Source organism: Choloepus didactylus, chromosome 1, assembly GCF_015220235.1.
Source record: "Choloepus didactylus isolate mChoDid1 chromosome 1, mChoDid1.pri, whole genome shotgun sequence".
Taxonomy (NCBI): domain Eukaryota; kingdom Metazoa; phylum Chordata; class Mammalia; order Pilosa; family Megalonychidae; genus Choloepus; species Choloepus didactylus.
This window is the reverse complement of record NC_051307.1, coordinates 95377046-95402103: the sequence shown is the minus strand read 5'-3', so window position 1 is coordinate 95402103 and position 25058 is coordinate 95377046. Positions and strand designations below refer to the sequence as shown.

General features: G+C 36.0%; 1 protein-coding gene across 20 annotated transcripts in view; it reads left to right on the top strand.

Moving 5' to 3' along the window:
• The window catches only part of DLG1 (discs large MAGUK scaffold protein 1), a 369115-nt gene that overhangs the window by 169473 nt on the left and 174584 nt on the right, over nt 1–25058 (top strand). For 14 of the 20 annotated variants that reach the window (XM_037837800.1, XM_037837787.1, XM_037837793.1 and 11 more), the window contains one exon: nt 23952–24050. The exons of the other annotated variants lie outside the window; for them this stretch is intronic. In XM_037837800.1, coding sequence (XP_037693728.1) covers nt 23952–24050 — 99 coding nt within the window. The remainder of the gene's footprint in view (nt 1–23951; nt 24051–25058) is intronic. 20 annotated transcript variants of the gene reach the window in all.

Sequence of the window (25058 nt, the reverse complement as noted above, 5' to 3'; positions counted from 1 at the left end):
ATATGTCTTGGAGTGGGTTTATTTGGATTTATTCTATTTGGAGTATGCTGGGCATTTATGCTTTGTGTATTTATATTGTGTAGAAGGTTTGGGAAGTTTTCCCCAACAATTTCTTTGAGTACTCTTTCTAGACCTTTACCCTTCTCTTCCCCTTCTGGGACACCAATGAATCTTAAATTTGGACATTTTATTTTATCTTATCATATCCCTCAGATCCATTTCGATTTTTTCGATTTGTTTCTCCATTTTCTTTTGTTCTTTCATTTTCTGTTCTGTGGTCCTCTAGGACACCGAGTCATTGTTTAACTTCCTCTAATCCTGTATCATGAATATCCAGAGTCTTTTTAATTTGGCCAACAGTTTCTTTTATTTCCATAAGATCTTCTGTTTTTTTTATTTGCTCTTGCAATTTCTTCTTTATGCCCTTCTAGGGTCTTCTTTATGTCCTTTATATCCTGTGCCATTCTCTCATTCTTTGATTGTAGTCCTTTGATCAATTGCACCAAGTACTGTGTCTCTCCTGATATTTTGATTTAGGTGTTTGGGACTGGGTTCTCCATATCGTCTGGTTTTATCATATGCTTTAAGATTTTCTGGTGTTTTTGGCCTCTTGGCATTTGCTTTGCTTGATAGGGTTCTTTCAAGTTGTAAAAAATACAACTTGTGGCGTGTATGTCTGGGTGGTTAGGGAGGCAGGGCAGCTTTAATAATCAGACCTCCCAGGTGTTTCCGGAGATTCAAGGCTGTTGCGAGAGTCTAAGCCTTCATTTCGGTTTTGCCCCAGATTTTCTCTGCCGCTGACCCACAAGTCCCCGGCACTGACGTAGTGTCCCTGGGTTTTCCGAGCAGGCCCCCCATCCTTGTCTTTTTTGTGATCTTAGAGGGAAATTTTTGAGTCTTTCACCATTGAGTATGGTGTTCCCTGTGGGTTTTTCATATATGCCCTTTATCATATTGAGGAAGTTTCCTTCTATTCCTTATTTTCAAAGTAGTTTTTTTTTTAATCAAGAATTGATGCCAGATTTTGTCATGCCTCTTCATAGTCAATTATTTTGTTGATTTTCTTATATTGAACCACCCTTGCATACCTGGGGTAAATCCACTTTATAATGGTATATAATTCTTTTAATTGTGATATATGATTTGGTGGGCTAGTATATTGTTAGGATTTTTACATCTATGTTCATATTTCTTTTGGTATCTTTACCTATGTGTTATCTATACATCCATATTTGGGTATCTTTATCTGGCTTTGATTGTGTGTTGTCCTTTAAAATGAGTTAGAAAGCCTTCCCTCTTTAATATTTTGGAAGAATTTGAGCAGAATTGGTGTTAACTCTTGTTGGAATGTTTGCTAAAATTCGCTAGCGAAGCCATTGAGTTTTGGACTTTTCTGGGGGGGTGGTTGAGATTACTGCTTCAAACTCCTTACTTTTTTATTGGTTTGTCAATTTCTATTTCTCCTTGAGTCAGTGTAGGCAGTTTGTGTGTTTCTAGCAATTTGCCCATTTCATCTAGGATATCTAATTTGTTGGTGTATAGTTGTTTATACTATAGTCTTATAATTCTGTTTCTATGTGATATGTGGTAACGGCCCCCTTTTATTCTGATTTATTGATTTGTGTCCTTTCTTTTTTACTTTGTCAGTCTAGCTAAACGTTTGTGATTTTTCTGATCTTTTCAAAGAACTAACTTTGAGTTTCTTGCTTTTCTTTATTCTGGCTTTGGGTTTAGTTTCCTATGTTTTTAGATCCTCTACTTTTGAGGTTAGGTCTAGATCTTTCTTCTTTTGTAATGTAAGCATTTAGAGCTATACATTTACCCTTTCAGCAATGCCTTCTCTGCATCCCATGATTTTGGTAGATTGTCTTTTCGTTATCATTCGTGATTTCTTCTTTGATCCATGGTTTGAGTGTGTTGATTGATTTCCACTTATTTATGAATTTTCCATTTCTCCCTCCATTGTTGATTTCTAGCTTCATTCCTTTATGGTTATCAAAGATACATTGTATGATTTCAATACTGGCATACCTTGCAAATATTTCAGGCTCAGTTCCAGACCACTGCAATAAAGCGAATATTGCAATAAAGCGAGTCACATGAATATTTTGCTTTCTCCATGCATGTAAAAGTTATGTTTAAACTATACTGGATTCTGTTAAGCCTGCATTAGCAGTATATCTAAAAAAAAATGTACATTCCTTACTTAAAAATTACTTTACTGCTAAAAAATGCTATCATCTGAGCCTTCAGTGAGTCATGATCTTTTTGCTGGTGGAGGGTCTTGTCTTGATGTTGATGGCTGTTGATTGATCAGGGTGGTGGTTGCTGAAGGATGGGGTGGCTGTGGCAATTTCTTAAAATAAAACAATGAAGTTTGCCACATCACTTGATTCTTCCTTTCACGAAAAAGTTCTCTAGAGATGTGATGCTGTTTGATAGCATTTTACCTACAGTAGGGCTTCTTTCAAAATTGGAGTAATTCATCTCAAACCCTGCCACTGCTTTATCAACTAAGTTTATGTAATATTCTAAATCCTTTGTTGTGATTTCAGCAGTGTTCACAGCATCTTGACCAGGAGTAGCTTCTATCCCAAAAAAACACATTCTGTGTTCATCCAAAGGAACAACTCATGATCCATTAAAATTTTATCTTGACGTTACAGCAGTTCAGTCACATCTTTAGGCTCTACTTCTAACTCTAGTTCTCCTGATATTTCCACCACATGTTCAGTGACGTCCTCCACTGTAGTCTTGAACCCCTCAGAGTCACCCAGGGGTTTGGAAACAACTTCTTCCAAACTCTCGTTAATGTTAATGTTTGAATCTCCTCCCATGAATCACGAATGTTCTTCATGGTACCTAGAATACTGTATCCTTTCCAGAAGGTTTTCAGTTTACTTTGCCCAGATCCATCAGAGTAATCACCATCTGTGGCAGCTATAGCCTTACAAAGTGTGTTTCTTGTATCCTAAGATTTGACAGTCAAGATGATTCCTTGATCCATGGACTTCAGAATGGATGTTGTGTTAGCAGGCATGAAAACATTAATTTCATTGTATATCTCCATCAGAGGTCTTGGGTGACCATGTGCATTGTCAATGAACAGTAATATTTTAAAAGGAATCTTTTTTTTTTTTTCCTGAGCAGGTCTCAGTGGGCTTAAAATATTCAGTAAACCATGTTGTAAACAGATGTGCTGTCAACAAAGTTTTGTTTCATTTATAGAACAAGGCAGGTTTGGTTTAGCATAATTTATAAGGGCTTTAGGAGTTTGGAATGGTAAATGAGCATTGGCTTCAACTTCACCAGCCACACTAGCCACTAACGAGAGTCAGAGTCACCTTGTCCTTTGAAGCTTTGAATCCAGGCATTGTCTTCTCATTTGTAGTTACGAAAGTCCTACATGGCATCTTTTCCCAATCAAAGGCAGTTTTGTCTACACTGTAAATCTGTTGTTTAGTGTACCACGTTCATTAATTATCTTATGTAGGTTTTCTGGATAACTTGCTGCAGTTTGTATATCAGCACTTTCTGCTTTACCTTGTACTTTTATGTTATAGAGATAGCTTCTTTCCTTAAACCTCATGAACCCACCTCTGCCAGGCTCAAATTTTTCTTCTGCAGCATCCTCATCTCTCTCAGCCTTCATAGAATTAAAGGGGAGTTAGGAACTGGCTCTGGATTGTGTTTTGTCTTAAGGGAATGTCTTGGTTGGTTTGATCTTCTATCTAGACCACTAAAACTTTCTCCATATCAGCAATAAGGCTGTTTCACTTTCTTTCTCATTCATGTTTTCACTGGAGTAGCACTTTTAATTTTATTCAAAAACTTTTCCTTTGCATTCACACCTTGGCTAACTGTTGCAAGAGGCCTAGCTTTTGGCCTTTCTCTGCTTTTCTTTTTTTTAATTGGATTTTTGTGTGTGTTTGTGAACTTCAGCATATATACATAACAGTGATAACCTTCAAAGCACAACTCCACAAGTCATTAGAGAGCAAATTTCAAAGAACACCATGGGTCACAGTTCCACAATTCCAGCCACCCCCATTATTGTAAAATATAACATAGATACAGAAAGGTGTCAACTGTCGATGAACAGCTCAACAAGAAGTTATATAGGTAATTTCAAAAATTGTTATGGGTTACAGTTCCACAGTCATAGTCCCCTCCCTTTTATGCAATACAAGGTATATACAGAAAGATGAAGAACTTCAAGGCACAATTCAGCAAGCAGCTATAGAGCAAATCCCAAAGGATACTGTAGGCTTCAGTTCCGCCATGTCATTTACCTCCTCCTAGCCATTCCAACACCCCAGCATTTATATTTTATATATATATAATTATATAAAGTTTCAGTATTCACAGACATCTGTTAAATCTTATCTTGTTTGTTGCCACCCCTTCCTCTCACTTAATCTCTTTCTCCATCTTCAGGGGTGTCTGGGCAGTGAGTACTTGAACTTGTTCATGTTAAAGGGGGGTGTCAACAGTATGGGGAAGGGGGCTGCATCTGCTTGTTGATCTTAAAGAGGCTGTTGCATCTGGGTTTTAGGACTTTCTGGTATAGGATCACCCTGGTGGATTTAAGTTTTTGAAAGATATAACTTAGTGAGTGAATCTTTTATAGAATCTCAGGTAGGGACGTAGGTATTTGGGAACTACTTTTGGTAATGGCATGGCATACTGTGGCCATTTGGGATATTTAGCTGGAGCATACATAGGAGAAACCTCCAGGATAGCCTCTCCACTCTATTTGGGATCTCTCAACCACTATGACTTCAGCTTGTTACCTTTCTTTTTTTCCCCTTTGATCAAGTAGGCATTTTCAGTCCCTCACTGCCAGGTCAAGGCTTACTCCTGGGAGTCATCTCTCATGTCACCAGGGAGATTCATTCCCCTTGGACTCATGTCCCTTTTTGGGGGGAGGTTATTTGCCAAGTTGGGCTTAGAGAGAAAAAGGCCACATCTAAGCAGCAAAAGAGATTTCCTGGAGGTGCCTCATAGGCATAATTGTAGGAAGGCTTAGCCTCCTATTTACAACCCTGAATTTCACAAGAGCAAGCCTCAAGTCTAGGGTTTGATTTATTAAGTAGTGGTTTCCTAACTTTAGTTAATATATATTGTATCCCAAGATAAATGGTCAGTTTCTTACATTATCTTCACATAGTTGTACAATCATCATCACTCAACTTTAAGCAATTATCGTACCATAATACATCCCAGAGCTCTTATCAGCTGCTAATTATTCATCCCTAGTAGTAGTGTAGAGTTGGTAAGATATTCCTATTAAATACAGTCTTTAATGCATAATGGGTAGTTTCTCCATACCACTCTGTTGTTAACCTTCTGCACCAGTGTCATACCTCATAAGTATATCATGCTAATGTATATGTAGGTTGTGGTGCTACTCTGTGGGTTACATGTCTTTAAACAACCATCTACAAACATGTTCGCCTTTAATGCATCACTGATACTTATAATCCTATTAATGAACCATAGTCACATCTGTCCATTCCCATACCATTAAGATTACCCTCACTATCATATCTGCACACCTTAGATTATTGTTCTCCCTTCACTTGCTTCTGTCTCTAGGTTCCCTATATTCTACATTATAAGACACTTACTTTAGGCAGCCAACTCAATGGGAGAAAATATTTGCAAACCATGTATCTGATAAGAGGTTGATATCTTGCATATATAAAGAAGTCATACAACTCAATAGCAATAGTAAAAACAGCCCAGTTATAAAATGGGCAAAAGGTATGAAAAGACATTTCTGAAGAGGAAATACAAATGGCTAAAAAACACATGAAAGAAATGTTTATCTTCATTAACTTTTAGGAAGATGCAAATCGAGACCACAGTGAGATATCTCACACCAATAAGAATGGCTGCCATTAAAGAAACAGGAAACTGCAGATGCTGGAGAGGATGTTGAGAAATTGGAACTCTTATTCATTGCTGGTGGAGCTGTATAATGATACAGCCACTCAGGAAGACAGTTTGGCAATTCCTCAGAAAACTAGATAACTAATTACCCTACAATTCATCAAGTGCACTTCTTGGTATATACCCAGAAGATCTGAAAACAGTGACATGAGCGGATATTTGCACACTGATGTTCATAGCAGCATTGTTCACAATTGCCAAGAGTTGGAAACAATCCAAATGTCCTTCATCAGATGAGTGGATAAACAGAATGTAGTATATACACCCTATGGAATACTACACAGCAGTAAGAAGGAATGTGGTCATGAAACATATGACAACATGGATGAAGCTTGAAGACATAATGCTAAGTGCAATAAGCCAGACACAAAAGGAGAGATATTGTATGTTTACCACTAATGTAATCTCTGTGAAAAAATGTAAAATAAGTGCCTTTCTCAGCTTTTGACATGCCTTCCTCATGAAACTTAATCATTTTTAGCTTTTGATTTAAAGTGACAGACATGTGACCCTTCCTTTAACTTTACTACTTACAGGCCATTGTAGGGCTATTAATTAGCCTAATTTCAATATTACTATTTCTCAGTGACTAGGGATGCCCAAGGAGAGGGAGAGAAACGAACTGTTCAGCATAGCAGTCAGAACACACACAACATTTGTTGATTACGTTTGCTGTCTTTTATGAGCGTGGTTCATGGCACCCCAAAACAATTACAATAGTAGCGTCAAAGATCACTGGTCACAAAGATCTTGCAGGGAAGATGGCAGAGTTCCGATCTCCAGGACTCACTTCTCCAAAAACAGCTAATGGAGCACTGTATGGCATCCAAGGACAAGGGGGACAAAGAGACTAAGAAACAGCATTGAAAAGCTGAGTAACTCACTCCACAGCAGCTACCAGCACCTAACCTCCACTCTCAATGCTAACCACCTCGGGTCCGGTCCCTGGCTGGTTTCCATGGACCGAAAGGGATGTGGAAGCCTTCTTCCCTGAGAAGGGGAGGTGAGGGGCAGCTGAGTACTGATCATGGCTTTTGATCAGTGACTTTAGAGCACTAGGTCCTGGCTCTGAACCAGTGTTTTAGCCTGTCCCAGACAAGGACTGCCAAGACCATTATTTCTATCCCGCCCCTCACAGGGGTGAAGGTGGTAGAGATTTAAAAGATGCACAGTCTTCTTAAGACTGTGGAGATAAATTTGCTGAAGAGCACCATCTGCTGGGTAGGCCGGGAAAGCACAGATTCAGGGAGCTGTCCCAAAGGTTTCTTGGCATCTTTCCTGACTCTCTCCCCAGGGCTCTTTGGAGAAATAAATGAAATTGAGAATAAAAAAAACAATAGAGGATACAAGACGGTGGATTAGGAGAGACAGAGCAAAATATTCCTCTGTGAAAAACACTAGATAAAAGACAGAAAGTGCTCCAGAATAGTACTTCCAAGGTTCTACTGGCTGGACAAGGTCTGCTATATCCACAGTTACTGTGCACTTGGTGAAACCAAGAGACTGCGTTAACAATTGAGTGAGGGTTTGAGGCCGCTGGGGAAATGGCAGCCAAGCCACGCCTCAGTTGTGAGAAACCTGGGGTTGGCGTTTGGAGGTGGATTAGTTTAAAAACCTGGAAAGCGCCTGTGGATCTGACAGCGAGAGCCGCGCAGTCAAGTGCGGTGGGGAGTGCCTCACGCCCCGGGCACCCACCTCATTATCTGGCGAGGGTGATGGCCTTTCACACACATGCAGCTAATTGTCCTGGAGCCAGGAATGGGCCACTGTAGCAGGTGGAGAACCGTGGAAGTGGGAAGTTACCACACCCCATAAAGCCTTCTTTTCGGCTGGCTGGGAGACGCGCCTTTGCAACACTACCACTGAGAGCTTCTCTTGGGGATTCTGCTTGCCTATGACATTGCACAGTCTTCCTCTGCGGAGGCCTGTGGAGTGCACATCTTAGAGGTGGGGTCCCGCATGGAAGTACCAAGAGCTGTACACCAATCCAAGGGACTTGTGGGCTCACAGCAGAGAGGGTCTGTGGGGAATCTGAGCTGAAGGGTTGAACTCGTGCAACAGCCCTAGGGTATTCCATCTGCAGCCACGGGAATGGCTGGGAGTTCTGGGTCTTAAAGCAGTCTTCCTTGTCTAACTGCACAGTGCACACCCTCCCACCCTCAGGGCTGGTGGTCCCATCTGCACATGGAAAACTGGTGCACTGATTAGACCTCCACAACGTTTGGACCCCCACTCACTGCATAGAAGAAGTTGGCTGGAAGTGGCTAGAGGGTAATAGGTGGCTCAAGGGCACCATCTGCTTGTACGTCAGGGAAAGTCCATGCCACCAAGCTGTAGCTCTGTCAAATTATAGATAATTGTTCAAATAAGCCTGCATATCCTAAAAGAACCTTATCAAGATAAGCATATGCTGAGGCCAAAAACAACAGAAAATTTTAAAGCATATTAAGAAACCAGAAGATATGGATAACCCAAACGCCCAAATCAGAAAACCAGAGGAAACACAGAACTTGGAGCAATTAAGCAAAGAAGTAATCACAAACAACAAGATTATGGGTCAGGATATAAAGGACATGAAGAAGGCCCTAGAAGAGAATAAAAAAGAATTTGCAAGAGTATATAAAAAAAAAAATACATGAGCTTTTGGAAATGAAAGAAACTGTTGATCAAATTAAAAAGCTCCTGGAAACACATAGCAGCAGCTTAGATGAACTAGAAGAACGAGTAAGCGAACTTGAAGAAAATATTTTGGTGAGTGAAAGTACAAAAGAACGAATGGAGGAAAAATTCGGAAAATTTGAAATGGATCTCAGGGATATGATGGGAAACATGAAGCGCACAAATATAAGAATCATTGGTGTTCCGGAAGGGGGAAAGAAGGGTAAAGGACTAGGAAGAGTATTCAGAGACGTTGGGGAAAATTTTCCAACCCTTCTAAACAACATAAATATATAAATCATATACGCCCAACAAACTCCAAACAGAATAAATCCAAATAAACCCACTCCACTTCATATTCTGATCAGATTGTCACATGCTGAAGAGAAGGAGCAAGTTCTGAAAGCAGCAAGAAGAGAAGCAATTCGCCACATACAAGGGAGACAACATAAGACTAAGTAGTGACTATGCAGCGGCCACCATGGAGATGAGAAGGCAGTGATATGGCATATTTAAAATTCTGAAAGAGAAAAATTGCTAACCAATAATTCTTTATGCAGCAAAGTTCTTCAGATTTGAGGGAAAGCTTAAAATCTTCACAGAAAACAAATAGAGAATTTGCTAACAAGATACCCACCCTATAAGAGGTGCTAGAGGGAGTCCTAACGGCAGAGGAAAAAAGAAAGAGAGAGGTATGGAGAAGGGCTCAGAACTAAAGAGTTTTAGTAAGGGTACATTAAAGGAAATAAAGAGATCTGGGAAAAGATATATCTGGCAAGCATAAACCAAAGGATAGGATAGCTGATTCAAGAAGTGCCTTCACAGTAATAACATTGAATGTGAATGGATTAAACTCCCCAAGTAAAAGATATAGATAGGCAGAATAGAATAAAAAACATGAACCATCAGTATATTGCCTCCAAGAGACTCATCTTAGACCAAGAGACACAAAGAAATTGAAAGTGAAAGATTGGAAAAAAAATATTCCTTTCAAGCTACAGCCAAAAGAAAGCAGAAATAGCAGTATTAATCTCAGATAAAATAGACTTTAAATGCAAGGATGTTAGACAAAGAAGGTCACTATATACTAATAAAAAAGATAATTCAAAAAGAATAAATAACAATCATAAATGTTTATGCACCCAATCAGGGTGCACTGAAGTACATGAGACAAACATTGACAAAAATGAAGGAAGCGATAGATGTTTCCACAGTAATTGTGGAAGACTTCACTACATCACTCTCCTATAGATAGATCAACCAGACAGAGGATGAATAAGGAAATTGAAAACCTTAACAATGTGACAGATGAATTTGACTTAAGAGACATGTATACAACATTACATCCCAAATCACCAGGATACACATTCTTCTCTAGTGCTCACGGAACTTTCTGCAGAATAGATCAAATGCTGGGTCATAAAACAAGCCTCAATAAATTTAAAAAGTTTGAAATTATTTAAAGCACATGCTCTGATCACAGTGAGAATACAATTAGAAGTCAATAACAGAGATTTAGAAGATTCAGAAATATCTGGAGACTAAACAACACACTCCTAAACAATCAGTGGTCTAAAGAAGAAATAGCAAGAGAAATTGCTAAATATCTAGAGACAAATGAAAACGCGAGGACAACATGTCAAAACATGCAATGCAGCAAAGGTGGTACTGAGGGGGAAATTTGTAGCTCTAAATACATACATTAAAAAGGAAGAAAGAGCTAAAATCAGAGAACTAATGGAACAACTGAAGAAGTTTGAAAATGAACAGCAAAATAATCCTAAACCAAGTAGAAGAAAAGAAATAAGGATTAAAGCAGAAATAAATGACATAGAGAAGAAAAAAACTACAAAGAGAAGAAATAAAACCAAAAGTTGGTTCTTTGAGAAGATCAATAAGAATGATAAGCCCCTAGCTAGACTGACAAAATAAAAAAGAGAGAAGACCCACATAAACAAAATAATAAATGAGACAGGTGACATTACTGAGGATCCTGAAGAAATGAAAAAAATTATGAGGATACTATGAAAAACTGTACGCAAACAAACTAGATAATGTAGAGGAAACGGACAATTTCCTGGAAACACACGAACAACCTAGACTGACCAGAGAAGAAATAGAAGACCCCAACACAAAGCAAAGAGATCCAATCAGTCATCAAAAGGTTCCCACAAATAAATGCCCAGGGCCAGATGACTTCACAGGGGAATTCTTTCAAAGTTTCTAAAAAGAACTGACACCAATGTTACTTAAACTCTTTTAAAACATTGAAGAAAATGGAACACACCCAACTCATTTATGAAGACTACATCACTCTAATACCAAAACCAGGTAAAGATGCTACAAGGAAGGAGAACTACAGGCCAATCTCCCTACTGAATATAGATGCAGAAATTCTGAACAGAATACTTGTAAATCGAACCCAAAGACACATTAAAAAAATCATACACCATGACCAAGTGGAGTTCCTTCCAGTCATGCAGGGATGGTTCAACAATAAGAAAATCAATCAATGCAATACAGCACATAAACAAATCAAAAGGGAAAAATCAAATGATTGTCTCAGTAGATGCTGAAAAAGCATTTGACAAAAGAAAGGAGCAAAGGTGTGAAACATGACAATGTGGATGAACCTTGAAGACGTAATGCTGAGTGAAATAAGCCAGACGCTGAGGGATAGATAGTGTACCAGTAATGTGAACTCTATGAAAAAAGTAAAATAAATAGTTTATATTGTAGAATGTAGGGGACCTAGTGATAGACAGCAAATAGTGAAGAGGGAGTAATAATCTAATAAGAAAAGATAAGTTATGAAGGATAAACTTAATTTTATGGGAATGCTCAGGAACAACTATGGTTTGTTAATGTTTGCGGGGTACAGTAGGAACAAGTTGGCAGCCATGTAGTTATTTTAGGTTCTTTGTTTTTCTTGTTCCTTTTTTGGTTATAGTTTGTTTATTTTCTTGGGGTACAGTAGGAACATGTTGGAAGCAATGCAGTTATTGTAGGTTGTTTTTCCTATTCTTTTGTTCCATTATGATTTGTTAGTTTTTTTCGGGGTATAGTAGGGACATGCTGGAAGCAATGTAGTTATTTTAGGTTGTCTTTTCTTATTCCTTTGTTTTGTTTGAAATTTTTTTTATTGTTTGTTTTTTAATTTCTTGATAAACTTAGAAAAAAGCAGTGAACGAAAAAGTAATGAACAGTGGGGAGACGGGGAATGGAACGTTTTGCATGTTCTTTCTTATTTTAATTTTTATTTTATCTTTTGGAATAATGAGAATGTTCAAGGGTGGATTGTGTTGATGGATGCACAACTATATGATGATACTGTAAACAACTGTACACTTTCAAGGGTTGTATATTATATGAATATATCTCAATAAAATTGCATTTTAAAAGGTACAATAGAGAAAATTAACAAAACCAAAAGTTGGTTCTTTGAGAAGATCAATAAAGTTGACAAACCCTTAGTTAGACTGACAAAGAAAAATAGAAGATGCAAATAAATGAAATCAGCAATGAGAGGGGGGACATTACTGTGGCCCCACAGAAATAAAAAAGATCGTAAGAGGATACTATGAACACCTGTATTCCAACAAATAGACAACTTAGATGAAATGGACAAATTCCTAGAAACACACAAACAACCTACACTGATTCAAGAGAAAATAGAAGACCTCAACGAATTACAAAGGATTGAGTCAGTCATCAAAAACCTCCCAATAAAGAAAAGCCCAGAACAGAAGGCTTCACAGGTGAAGTCTACCAGTCATTCCAAGAAGAATTAATGCCAGTTCTGCTCAAACTCTTAGAAAAAAAACGAAGAGGAGGGAATGCACGCTAACACATTCTCTGTAGCCAAATACCAAATATCAACCTAATACCAAAGCCAGATAAAGATACCACAAGGAAATAAAATTACAGACCGATTTCTCTAATGTATATAGATGCAAAAATCCTCAGCAAGATACTGGTAAATCGTTAAAAGAATTATTCATCATAATCAAATATGTTTTTTCTTGGGTATGCAAGAGTAGTTCAACACAAGAAAATCAATTAGTGTAATAACCACATTAACAGATAGAATTGGAAAAACCACATGATCATCTCAATTGACGCAGGAAAGTCATTTGACAAAATCCAGCATTGTCTCTTGACAACACCAAACTTTTAATTACTGTCTTTGCAGTACGTTTTGAAGACTGAAAGTGTGAATGCTTTATCTTTGTTCTTCTTTTTTCGAGGTTGTTTTGATCATTCTGGGTCCCTTACAATTTCATATGAATTTGAGGATCCACTTTTTTATTTCTGCAAAAAATAGTGCTGGAATTTTGATTGAGATTGCATTGAACTTGTATATTGCTTTAGACAGTATTTAGATGGCTTCAGACTTTACATCTTAATAGTATTAAGTCTTCCAATCTGTGAATATGGAATGCCCTTCTATATATTTAGGTCTCCTTTAAGTTCTTTCATCAAAGTTTTGTAGGTTTCAATGTATAAGTCTTTGAAATCCTTGGTTAAATTTATTCATATGTATTTTATTTTTTTTAAATGCTATTGTAAATAGAATTATTTCCTTGATTTCCTTTTCAGATTGTTCATTATTGATATTTCGAAACCCAGCTGACTTCTGTTTAACTTGTATCCTGCAACTTTGCTGATTTGGTTTATTAGTTCGAGTAGCTTTCTTGTAGATTATTTGGTATTTTTATTTTATATGTCATATCATCTGCCAAAAGGGGTAATTTGACTTCTTCCTTTCCTATTTGGATGCCTTTTATTTCTTTCCTTTGCCTGATTGCTGTAGCTAGAACTTCTGTACACTGTTGAATAACAGTTGTTGACAGTATGCATTTTTGTCTTGTTCCTGATCTTAGAGGAAAAGCTTTTAGTCTTTTCATCGAGTATGATATTGGCTTGGGTTATTCATAAATGCTCTTTATCATGTTGAGCAAGTTTTCTTCTGTTCCTAGTTTTCTAAGTGTTTTTATCGTGAAAGTATGTTGGATTTTTTAAATGCTTTTTCTGCATCAAATGAGATGAACATGTGTTTTTTCTTTCATTCTATTAATGTGATGTGTAACATTTATTGATTTTTAGTTGAACTGTTGTTTTATTCTTACAGTAAATCCCATGTGGTTATGGTGTTTAATCCTTTTAATATATTGTTGAATTTGGTTTTCCAGTAGTTTGTTAATCAATTTTACCTTTATATTCACAAGAGATATTGGTCTGTAATTGGGTTTTCTTGTGCTGACTTTATCTGATTCTGCTATCAGGGTAATGCTGGCATTGAAGAATGAGTTAGGAAGTAATCTTTCTTCTCTTATTTGGAATAGTCTGAGAAGAATTGGGGTTAAATCCTCTTTAAATTTTTGGTAGAAGTCAGCACTGGAAAGTCCCGGGCTTTCTTTGTTGGGGAGCTTTTAATTACTGAGTCTATCTATTTACTTGTTTTAGTTCTGTTGAATTTTTCTATTTTGCTTTGTGTCAGGTAATTTGTGTGCTTTAAGGAATTTGAGCATTTCACCTGGGTTTTCTAGTTTGTTGGCATACATTTGTTCACAGTACCCTCTTTTAATCTTTTTTATTTCTGTAAGGTCAGTTGTAATGTCTGCACTTTCATTTCTGATTTTAGTTATTTTTGTTCCCTCTTTATCTTTGTCAGTCTGGCTGTGAATTTCATTTTTGATCTTTTTTTTTTTAAAAAAACAGCTATTTGCCATGTTGACTCTCTATTTCTTTTTCTATTCTCAGTTTCATTTATGTCTGCTCTAATATGTACTGTTTCCTTCCTTCTAACTTTGAGTTTAGTTTGCTCTTCTTCTTCTAGTTTCTTTTGGTGTAAAATTAGGTATTGATTTATGAACTTTTTTCTTTTTAAAATAGGCATGTAGGTATAAATTTCAAAAGCACTGCCTTCACTGCATCACATAAGTTTTGTAATATGTGTTTTCATTTTTATTTGTCTTAAGATACTAATTTCCCTTGTGATTTCTTCTTTGACCCATTGGTTGTTTAATATTTAATGAGGTGTTTTGTAATTTCCATCTTTGTGAATTTTCGAGTTGTTCTTCTGTTACTGGATTCTAGGTTTATTCCATTGTGTTCTAAGAAAATACTTTGTATGACTTCTATGTTTTAAAATTTATTACAATTTGATTTGTGACCAAACACGTAATCTGTCCTGGAAAATGTTCCATGTGCACTTGAGAAGAATGTGTATTTAGCTGTTGTTATGGAGTGCTCTATGTATGTCTATTAGGTGTAATTGGTTAATAACGTTCAATTCTTCTGTTTCTTTGTTGATCTTCTATTCCAGTGTTCTATCAATTATTGAAAGTGGTGTATTGAAGTCTCCAACTAGTGCTGCAGGACTATCTATTTCTCCTTTCAGTTCTGTTGGTTTTGCTTCATATATTTTAGGGTCCTGTTGAGGTTCATATTTTGTTTATAATTGTTATATCCCCTTGCTGGATCAAACCTTTTAACAAATATATAATATCCTTCTTTGTCTCTTATAATTTTTTTTTTTGCTTGATCTCTGTCCAATCCAATTGTCATTTGATTATTGTTTGCATGGAATATATTTTCTGCCCTTTTACTAATAACAGCCTAGTTTGACTAGTACCAACCTAGTTTCAATAGGATAAAAACTTATCTGCTATATATCTCTATTCCTGGCCGTTTAGTTTGTTATTTGCTCAGATTATATCTTTGTATATTGTACGCCACCCATTAACATAGATTTTAAATATTATTTTCAACATTTGCCTGTCAAGTCATATGGGAAAGAGGAAGAAGCAGTTACAAACAAAAAGTACAGTAATATAAGTTTTTATGTTTACCTATGTAGTTATCTTTACCAGTATTCTTTATTTTTTCTTATGGCTTTCAGTTAATGTCTAGTGTCCTTTTATTTCAGCTCTAAGATATCTGTTTGGGATTTCTTGTAGGGCAGGTTTTCTGGTAATGAACTCTTTCAGATTCTGTTTATCTATAAATGTCCTAAATTCTCCTTCATTTTATATATATATATATATATATATATATTTTTTTTTAATTGAGATTGTTCAGATACCATACAACTGTCCAAAGATCCAAAGTGTACAATCAGTTGCCACGGCACCACCATACAGCTGTGCATCCATCAACACAATTATTTTTTTTTCAATTTTTAGAAAATTTTCACTACTCCAGAAAAGAAATAAAGACAAAAAAAAAGAAACTCAGATCCTCCCATACCCATAACCACGCCCCCCCCCTCCATTATTGATTCATAGTTTTGGTATAGTACATTTGTTACTGTTGATGAAAGAATGTTAAAATACTACTAACTGTAGTATATAGTTTGCAATAGGTATATATTTTTTTCCCTGTATGCCTCTCTGTTATTAACTTCTAGTTATAGTGTCATACATTTGTTCCAGTTTGTGAGAGAGATTTCTAGTATTTGTATAGTTAATCACGGACATTGTCCACCACAAGATTCACTGTTTTATACATTCCCATCTTTTAACCTCCAATTTTCCTTCTGGTGACATGCGTGACTCTGAGCTTACACTTTCCACCACCTTCACACACCTTTTAGCACTGTTAGTTATTCTCATTACCTGCTGCCATCACCCCTGTTCATTTCCAAATATTTAAGTTCACCCTAGTTGAACATTCTGCTCAAAATAAGCAACTGCTCCCCATTCTTTAGCCTCATTCTATATCCTGGTAACTTACATTTCATGTGTATGAGTTTACATATTATAATTAGTTCTTATCAGTGAGACCCTGCAGTATTTGCCTTTATGTGTCTGTCTTATTTCACTTAGTGTAGTGCCCTCAAGGTTTCTTCATCAACCCATTTCTTTTAAGATGGTTTTTTTCAAACACTATACATTCTGTCTTAAGTAAACAATCGTTGGTTTCCCGTATAGTCACGTATTGATGTATTGAGCACCATCTCTATATAAGGACATTTCTTCCACAAAGACAGAGGAAGAGTCAAAGAAGGCAGAGAGGCAAAAGTAAAAGGCAAGAGAAAGAGAGAAAAACAAACAAACAAAAAAACTTGATAGCTAGAAGGTGACTAAAGGAAAGATAGCATTAACCTAAAGTAGAATAAAGAGTCAGACAACATCACCAATGCCTGGAGTCCCATACCCTTCCCCTATTCCCCACTCCCCCGTATGCATTTAGCTTTGGTATATTGCTTTTGTTATATTAAAGGAAGCATAATACAATGTTTCTGTTAATTCTAGCCTCTAGTTTGCATTGATTGTATTTTCCCACCAATCCCACACTATTTTTAACACCTTGCAGTGTTGACATTCATTTGTTCTACCTCATGTAAAGACATATTTGTACCCTTTATTACAATCGTTGCACACCCTTGGTTTCCCTGAGTTACACAGTCCCAGTCTTTATTGTTCATCTTTTGTTCTGGTGTCCCACGTGATCCCAGCCTTCCTGTTTCAACCATATTCACAGTCATCTTTGTTCAGTGTACTTACATTGCTGTGCTACTATCTCCCCAAATTGTTTTCCAAACCTGTCACGCCTGTCTTTTCCCTTCTGTTTGCAGTGCTTCCTTTAGTGCTTCTGTAGAGCAGTTTTCTTGTTCACAAACTCTCATTGTCTGTTTGTCAGAGAATATTTTAAGCTTTCCCTCATATCTGAAGGATAGTTTTGCTGGATATAGGATTCTTGGTTGGTGGTTTTTCTCTTTCATTATCTTAAATATATCACCCCACTTCCTTCTTGCCTCCATGGTTTCTATTGAGAAATCCACACATAGTCTTATCAAGCTTCCTTTGTATGTGATAGATCACTTCTCTCTTGCTGCTTTCAGGATTCTCTATCTTTGATGTTTGATAATCTGATTATTAAGTATCTTGGCATAGGTCTATTCAGATCTATTCTGTTTGGGGTACACTGTGCTTCTTGGATCTGTAATTTTATGTCTTTCATAAGAGATGGGAAATTTTCATTGATTATTTCCTCCATTATTGCTTCTGCCCCTTTTCCCTTCTCTTCTCCTTCTGGGACTCCAGTGACACGTAAATTCTTGCTTTTTGTTTTGTCTTTAAATTCCCGGAGATGTTGCTCATATTTTTCCATTCTTTTCTCTATCTGTTCTTTTGTGTGTAGGCTTTCAGGTGCCTTGTTATCCAGTTCCTGAGTGTTTTCTTCTGCCTCTTGAGAACATCTTGAAAAATACATGTTTCCAGTGTGTCTTTCATCTCTTGTGTTGTGCCTTTCATTTCCATAGATTCTGCCAGTTGGTTTTTTGAACTTTCAATTTCTACCTTATGTACATCCTTTGTTTTCATTAACGGTTCATCTCTTTTGCCATATCTTCCCTAAACTTTTTGAATTGACTTATTGTTTCAATTCCTGCATCACAGTTGAAGTGCAAGTTTGTTCCCCTGACTAGCCATAACCTCATTTTTCTTGGTGTAGGTTGTATTTTTCTGTTGTCTAGACATGGTTTCTTTGGTTACCCAAATCAGGCCTCCCCAGACCAAAATGGGCTCAGGTCCCAGAAAGAAGAAATATTCAGTATCCGGTTTCCCTGAGGGTGTGTCTTAGAATATTGGTATACCATCTGATGCCTTCAGTCACTGTGCTTTTCTGCCCAGCAGGTGTGCTTGTTAGCCTATAATTCTTGACTGGTGTAAGGAGATGTGGCTGTTTTTTCCCCAAGTTCTGAATGAAAGGCAGGTAGTAGAGATGGGCCCCACCCCTTTCCTCTTAGAGAAGATAGATGCCCTAGGGGGATGTTATTAGCATTTCAGTGGTCTCTCTCTGCCTGTGCTGTCTCCACCCTGGTCTGGGTCACAGAACTGGGAACTGAAAATGGCTGAGGCTTTCTCCACTGAGCCGAAAAAGGAACAGAAAGTCCCCTTTAGAGCTAGTTCGCGGAGACCCTCCAACTCTCCAAGGTCAGTAGTCACCCAGCGCCTCTGTCTGCTTGTTCGGGATTCGTACCTCGTAGTGAGCAGTTCACACTCACTAATTAAAACCCCATTCGGAGCTCAGCTGAGCTATATTCACTTGCTGGGAGGAAGCTTCTCTCTGGAACCACTAGGCTTTGTAGCTCGGGCTGTGGGGGAGGGGTCTCCCAATTTGGATCCACAGTTTTTACTTACAGATTTTATGCTGTGATCTCGGGCATTCCTCCCAATTCAGGTTGGTGTATGATGAGTGGATGGTCACGTTTGTCACCCCGCAGTTATTATGGATTATTTACTAATTGTTTCTGGTTTTTTTTTTAGTTGTTCCAGGGGTCTACTTAGCTTCCACTCCTCTCTATGCTGCTATCTTAGATCCTCTCCTCTCCTTCATTTTTGAAAGGTAATTTTTCCAGAGATAGAATTCTTGGTTGACAGTTTTTTGTTTTTTTGTTTGTTTTCTGTAAGGACTTCAATTATGCTGTCTTCTGGTGTCCATGATCTCTGATTAGAAATCCCCCATTGCCAGTTTTATTGGGGATCCTTTGTATTTGACATGTTGCTTCTCTTGTTTCTTTCAAAATCCTCTTTGTTTTTTGATCTTGATAATTTTACTCTGATGTATCCTTGTGTAGATCTTAGACTCTATCCTGCTTTGAGTTCTTTGAGTTTTCTGGATTTTTATATTCATGTCTTTAATTAGATTCGGGAAATTTTTATTCGTTAGTTTTTCAAATACTTTTTCCTAAAATCTATTTTATTTGATCTTAGTATAGCTACCCCAACTCTGTTTTGGTTACCATTTGCATGGAACATTTTTTTAATCATATTTTTTATTGTAGAATATAACATATACATAGAAATAACTTTCCAAGTGCAATTTAACAAGTAGCGAGCAAATTTGAAAGAATGTTATGGGTTACAGTTCCACAGTTTCAGTTGTATCCTTATTGTGAAATATAACTTATATACAAAAAGATAATATCTTTTAGAGTATGATTTAACAAGTAGTTGTATAGGAAATTTCCAAAAATGTTATGAGTTACAGCACCATAGTTTCACTTATTTCCTTATTGTGAAATATAACATATATACAAAAAGGTGATAAGTTTCAAATTTAATAGGTAGCTGTAGAACAGATTTCAAAGAATGCTATGGGTTACAGGTCCACCTTTCAGTTCTTTCCTTGCAGCTGTTCTGATACCTAGGAACTAAGAAAAAGAAAATTATGTAGAGATTCAGTATTCATACTCCTTTGTTAAATTCCATCTTGTCTGTTGCTACCCCTTCTTCTAGTTTAACCACTTTGCCATACTTTGGGGATGTCTAGTCAGTGACCACTGTAACTTGTTTACATGGAATATTTTTTCCCTTCTTTTCACTTTCAGTCTACTTGTGTCTTTAATTTACCATGAGTCTCTTACAAATAACATATAGTTGGATCGTGCTTTTTTAATCCATTCTTTCAGTCTCTGCCCTTTTGTCTGAAGAGTTTAATCCACTTACATTAAATGTAAGTACTGATAATGCATGACTTTCTTCCATCATTTTGCCATTTTGTCTTGATAAGTCTTATACCTTTTTTGTCCCTCAGTTCTTCTGTTAATGTACACTTTCATATTTATTTGACTTATTGTATCATTTTGAGTCCCTTCTCTTGTTTTTCAGTACATGTTTTTCATATGTTTTCTTTGTGTTTACTATAAGGCTAACATTTAACAGCCTAAATCTATAACAGTCACGTTTATTTTGTTACCAGTCTAATTTCAAAAGCATACATATACACTGTCCTATAATCCTGTTTCCCTACCTTTTTATTGTATTTTCTATAAATTATATTTGATGTCCAAAACTATAGATTTATCATTATGTTTTATTCTTGTGCATTTTAGTACTTGTAAGAAGTAAAAAGTGGAGTTACATACCAAAATAATACAGTGTAACATACTAGTACTGACATTTATAATTATCCTTTGGGGTTTTTTGTTTGTTTGTTTGTTTTTTAAACCAGAGGTCTTTGATTCTTTGTGCAACTTTGATCTACAGTCTACTTTCCTTTTCTTTCCTTCAGAAGAACTCCTTTTAGCATTGCTTGGAGCCAGGTCTAAGTGAGTGGTGACAAATTCCCTCAGTTTTTTAAAAATTTGGGAATGTGTTAATCTCTCTCACTTTTGAAATAGTCTCACTAGATATAAACATTTGTTTGCAATGTTTTCTGTCAGTACTTTTAAGTATTTTTTCCCACTGCCACCTTGCCGCATTGTTTCTGATGAGAAAGTGGCATTAGTCTTATGGGGACTCCTTTGTACATAACATGTTGATTTTTCCCTTTCATGTTTTGCACTGTGTTCTTGTCCTCTGCATTCATTGTTTTCCTGATATCCTTTAGATATTTCTCAGATTTGTCCTTTATCTCCTTGAGCACATTGAGGATACTTTTTTTTAAAGGTTTGTTCTGTATGTCCAGAGTCAGGTCTTATTCGCTGATAGTTTCTGGATTTTTATATTGTTCCTTTAGATGGACCATCATTTCCTATTCTTTTTGTTTGTTTTGTAATCTTTTGTTATACACTGTACATTGGAATATTTTAAAGTGTTAGCTTTGGGTTTTATTCTCTTGAGTTCTCTCTGTTCCCTAAGTTTGTATCCAGCTAGACAGAGATATCCTTGAGTGCCTTGACTGTCAAGAACAAACAAACCAATGTAAAAAACACATTTTTCAGTCTTTACAAATTTGCTCTGGGTTCCTGGTACTCTCCTTTAGAGTTTATCCCTCCTATCAAAAAGATTATCCCAAGGCCAATGTGAATTGCTGGTCCTCTCCTTCTTCTGAGTCGGATTCTTATCTCTGCTTACTCCTGTGGGAAGGAATTCCTAAGGAATTTGAATGCTGTCTCTACTCCCTATGAAATAGACGTTCTCCCTATACTAGTTGCTCTATTGTATGACTTAAATCAGGGAATCATCTGCCCCAGGGCACTTTGAATTAATTGTTTTCTATACTGTTTTAGTTATCAGCAAGCTGCTTTTGCCTGTACAGCAAGTCCTCCAAGTGCAAGATAGAGATGAGTTTCATGGTTCAGTCTTTCAAGCTGCCACCAGATTGATTGGCACTGACATACAGGCACTGCACTATGCACATAGGGCTACTCAGCTTCCTTTGGAGTTGGGGTCCTGTTTCCCTTTGGGAGGGGGTGGCAGCAAGGGTGTCAGTAGCTTTTCATACCATTTTTCTCCAGCTATGTTTTCTTGATTCCACACTTCCAAGTTATTAAATATTTAATAATATTTGTATCATAACTAAATAACTAACTGAAATAAAGCATTATAAAATGCCTAGTTTAGTTCTATCATCTAAGTACATGCTCAATATTTATTGAATGAATTACATGTATTAGAAAAGAATTTGAGTTTGGTTTTGACTAGGAACATTAGAAAGAAAGAGAGACAGAGAGAGAAAAGAAAAAAAAGAAATCCAGTTACTTAAAATCTCTTTTCCTTCAAGACATAAGAAATCTAGGTAACAGGAGTCCAGCAGCTCTTTTCTTAATTCCCCATTGCTTAGATGACCTGCCTTTGGTAAACTGAGCTTCAGTTGTAAAATGAAGACTTGAATTTGATCACTAGCTGCTGCTTCAACTCTAATATTCTTATAATAATATTGAAACTCATAGTGTCTTTTAGAAAAATTAATGTGAAATAAAATTTCAGTTTATTTTCCAGAGAATGTGATGGCAAAGAGCATAATAACTGGTTTCCTCTTAATATGCATACCAGATACTTCCCCCCTCCCCCTCCATTATAAAATTACTACTTGTTCATTGTTGAAAATTGGAAAAGTAGAACTCAAAATAAAGAAGCAGAAAGAAAAAGTCATCCATGATCTTTTCCCTGAGATTACTTTTCAAATATTTCTTTCCATTTTTTTAAAAAACAACTTTCACTTTCCCTTTTTTACTGTGTGATATCCTAAGCCATATCCTATATCACTTATAAACTGTTATTACAGATGATTTTTAATTGCTGCATAATATCTAATCTTATGTAATTATCAGTATTAACCATTCTAACATCTTTGGAAATATAGGATATTCCACATTTGCCCAATTATAAAAAAACACTCAGAGGAATATCTTAAGAATATTAAAATGTCTGCTTTTTAAATTATTCCCTTAGTGTTGATTTCCAGAATTAGTAGGTCCAAGGATTTAGACATTTTTAAGGCTCTCGATACTTACTGTCAAATTGCTTTTCCTAAAGATTTTAGTAATTTATATATCCAGCAGCAGGATGAAAGGACCTGTTTGCATACATTTTTAATAAATCTTGATTGGCTAATTGATAGGTAAAAGAACATCATTATAATTTCATTTTGTATTTCTTTGATTATCAGTGAGCATAAGAATATTTTCAAGTATTACGATTTGTTCTTCCTCTTTTAAGCCTCTGTTGATGCACATTTTCCTCTTAACTATTTGATTTTAAGTGTTTCTCATACACGGTGGATATCATCTTTGTAGCAAATGGTTATGAATTAATCCAGTTAATCCAGTTTATAAGAATTGGTTCTTGTTACAAAGCATCTTCTGTATTTTCTAGTTACATCTTTTTAAAAATAACTGAATCAAGCCAAATAATAGCAGTTGACTTTAAATGTTAAAACTTCTTCATTTAAACCATGTCATTAGGATTCTCTCCAGATCTTCCTTCTCATGCTGTTTTCCTTGTTGCCAGAATGATCTAAAAATTTAAGCTTGTTACCTAACCTTCTTGCATTAAATGTCTTTCATTTCTCATCTCTTTTCTGCCTTGCAATTTCCTAATTATCTTTCACATTTCAAAACAAATAACATCTCTTCTCTAAAACAATTTCTCTAGAATCTGGCACATAATAGACAATGAATGTCTGTACACGCAGATTTAGGCAAATTATTACTATTGCTGATAGTAGAGGTCACTTGCATAGTCCTTTCAGTCTTTTGTATGTGCCTTTGTAAATCCTAATGCTTGCCTGATGGGCTCATAAAATTACTTTTGGTTCTCTGAATGCAAGGGTGAATTAGTCAAATATATTCTGAATGCTTAAAAAAGTTTTTGCTCTGTGAAGTGTATTGTCTCTTGGAGGGGGATTATTATGTCACAATCATTTATTATTTTCATTTATACATTTAAAGCACAGTTCACTAAAACAACAGTTAATTAAATTATTGTTAATTTAAATGTTGAAATAATTTCTGAAGAGCGTTTTCTCATACTGAAGTAATATATTTATATTTTACCTATTTTTCAATTATTTTTGAAAACCATAATTTATGTTTATGTCACACCTTTCTGTGTTTCCCTTTTATTTTGGTGTTTATCCTGATTTTTGTCATTGATGATTTTTAGCCAACAGAAGCTGTATCTCCTTCCTCTCCCACTGTCCCTGTGATCCCTGTCCTGCCAGTCCCTGCTGAGAATACTGTCATCCTACCCACCATACCACAGGTTTTTATTAGTTTCTTTTTTTCTTTATAAAAAAATTGGTTTGCTTTTAATGTTTTATTTGCTTTCTTTTAAAACTGCTTTAACTATTCCTTTGTTGAATTTGGAAATTCACTTCGGGCTTTAATTGATATTTTAGGGAACTAAATATTGGGGATTTGATACAAAATGGATTCAACGTTTTCTATTTTATTAAGTTTCCTATGAAATAGGATATGTTCTAAACTTATTTTTTTAATACTGAATCTCCTTAAGTTTGGTATGCTTTTATTTGTAAATTTCTTTGAAACAGTCTTTAAGTATTTTTGCTTTAGAAAATTTTGTTTATTCTCTAAAGATAATAAAAATCATTGTTCTCCTAAGCTCGTACTGGATGTGTCATTTAATACAGCATTTTGTTCCCAGGATATACTTATCTTCTTTGGAAACATTGATCTTTTTATCATTTCATTAGATAACATACTTTATTACTTAGAAACAACAGTCAATGTGTGCGCGGTATTGAGAACTTTTTGCTATTGTCACAACTTTTCTGTGCATCTAAAACTATTCTAAAATAAAGAGTTTAGTTTTTAAAAATTTAATATATAACAGTCAAAAAATAAAAATAATAGCCAGATGTCAGGGAATTTGAATATTTTAATTTTTTTAGAGCTTTAGTTCCAAGGGTGACTTAAGAACACAGTAACTGGTCTTCCAATAGAGTCATCCAAATTCAAAAAAATGGTGGTATTACTAAGTATAATAATCAAAATCTTTGAAGTGAAAGATGTCAATCTCATTTAAAATATGAATAAATGCATCCTTTAGACATCTTTGCTGTTATTAAGATGGAAATAAAATCTTAGGTAAAAATAGTGTGTTTGCTATGTAAACACAGTTTAAAAATAAACATTAGGGGGGAAATGGCATATAGATTGTGATCACTTCCCAATCTCCTTCCCTTTTCGTAAAAAAAGGAAAATTAATAGGACCATCCATGCAAATAGGATTGCAGGGGAAAATATGTGT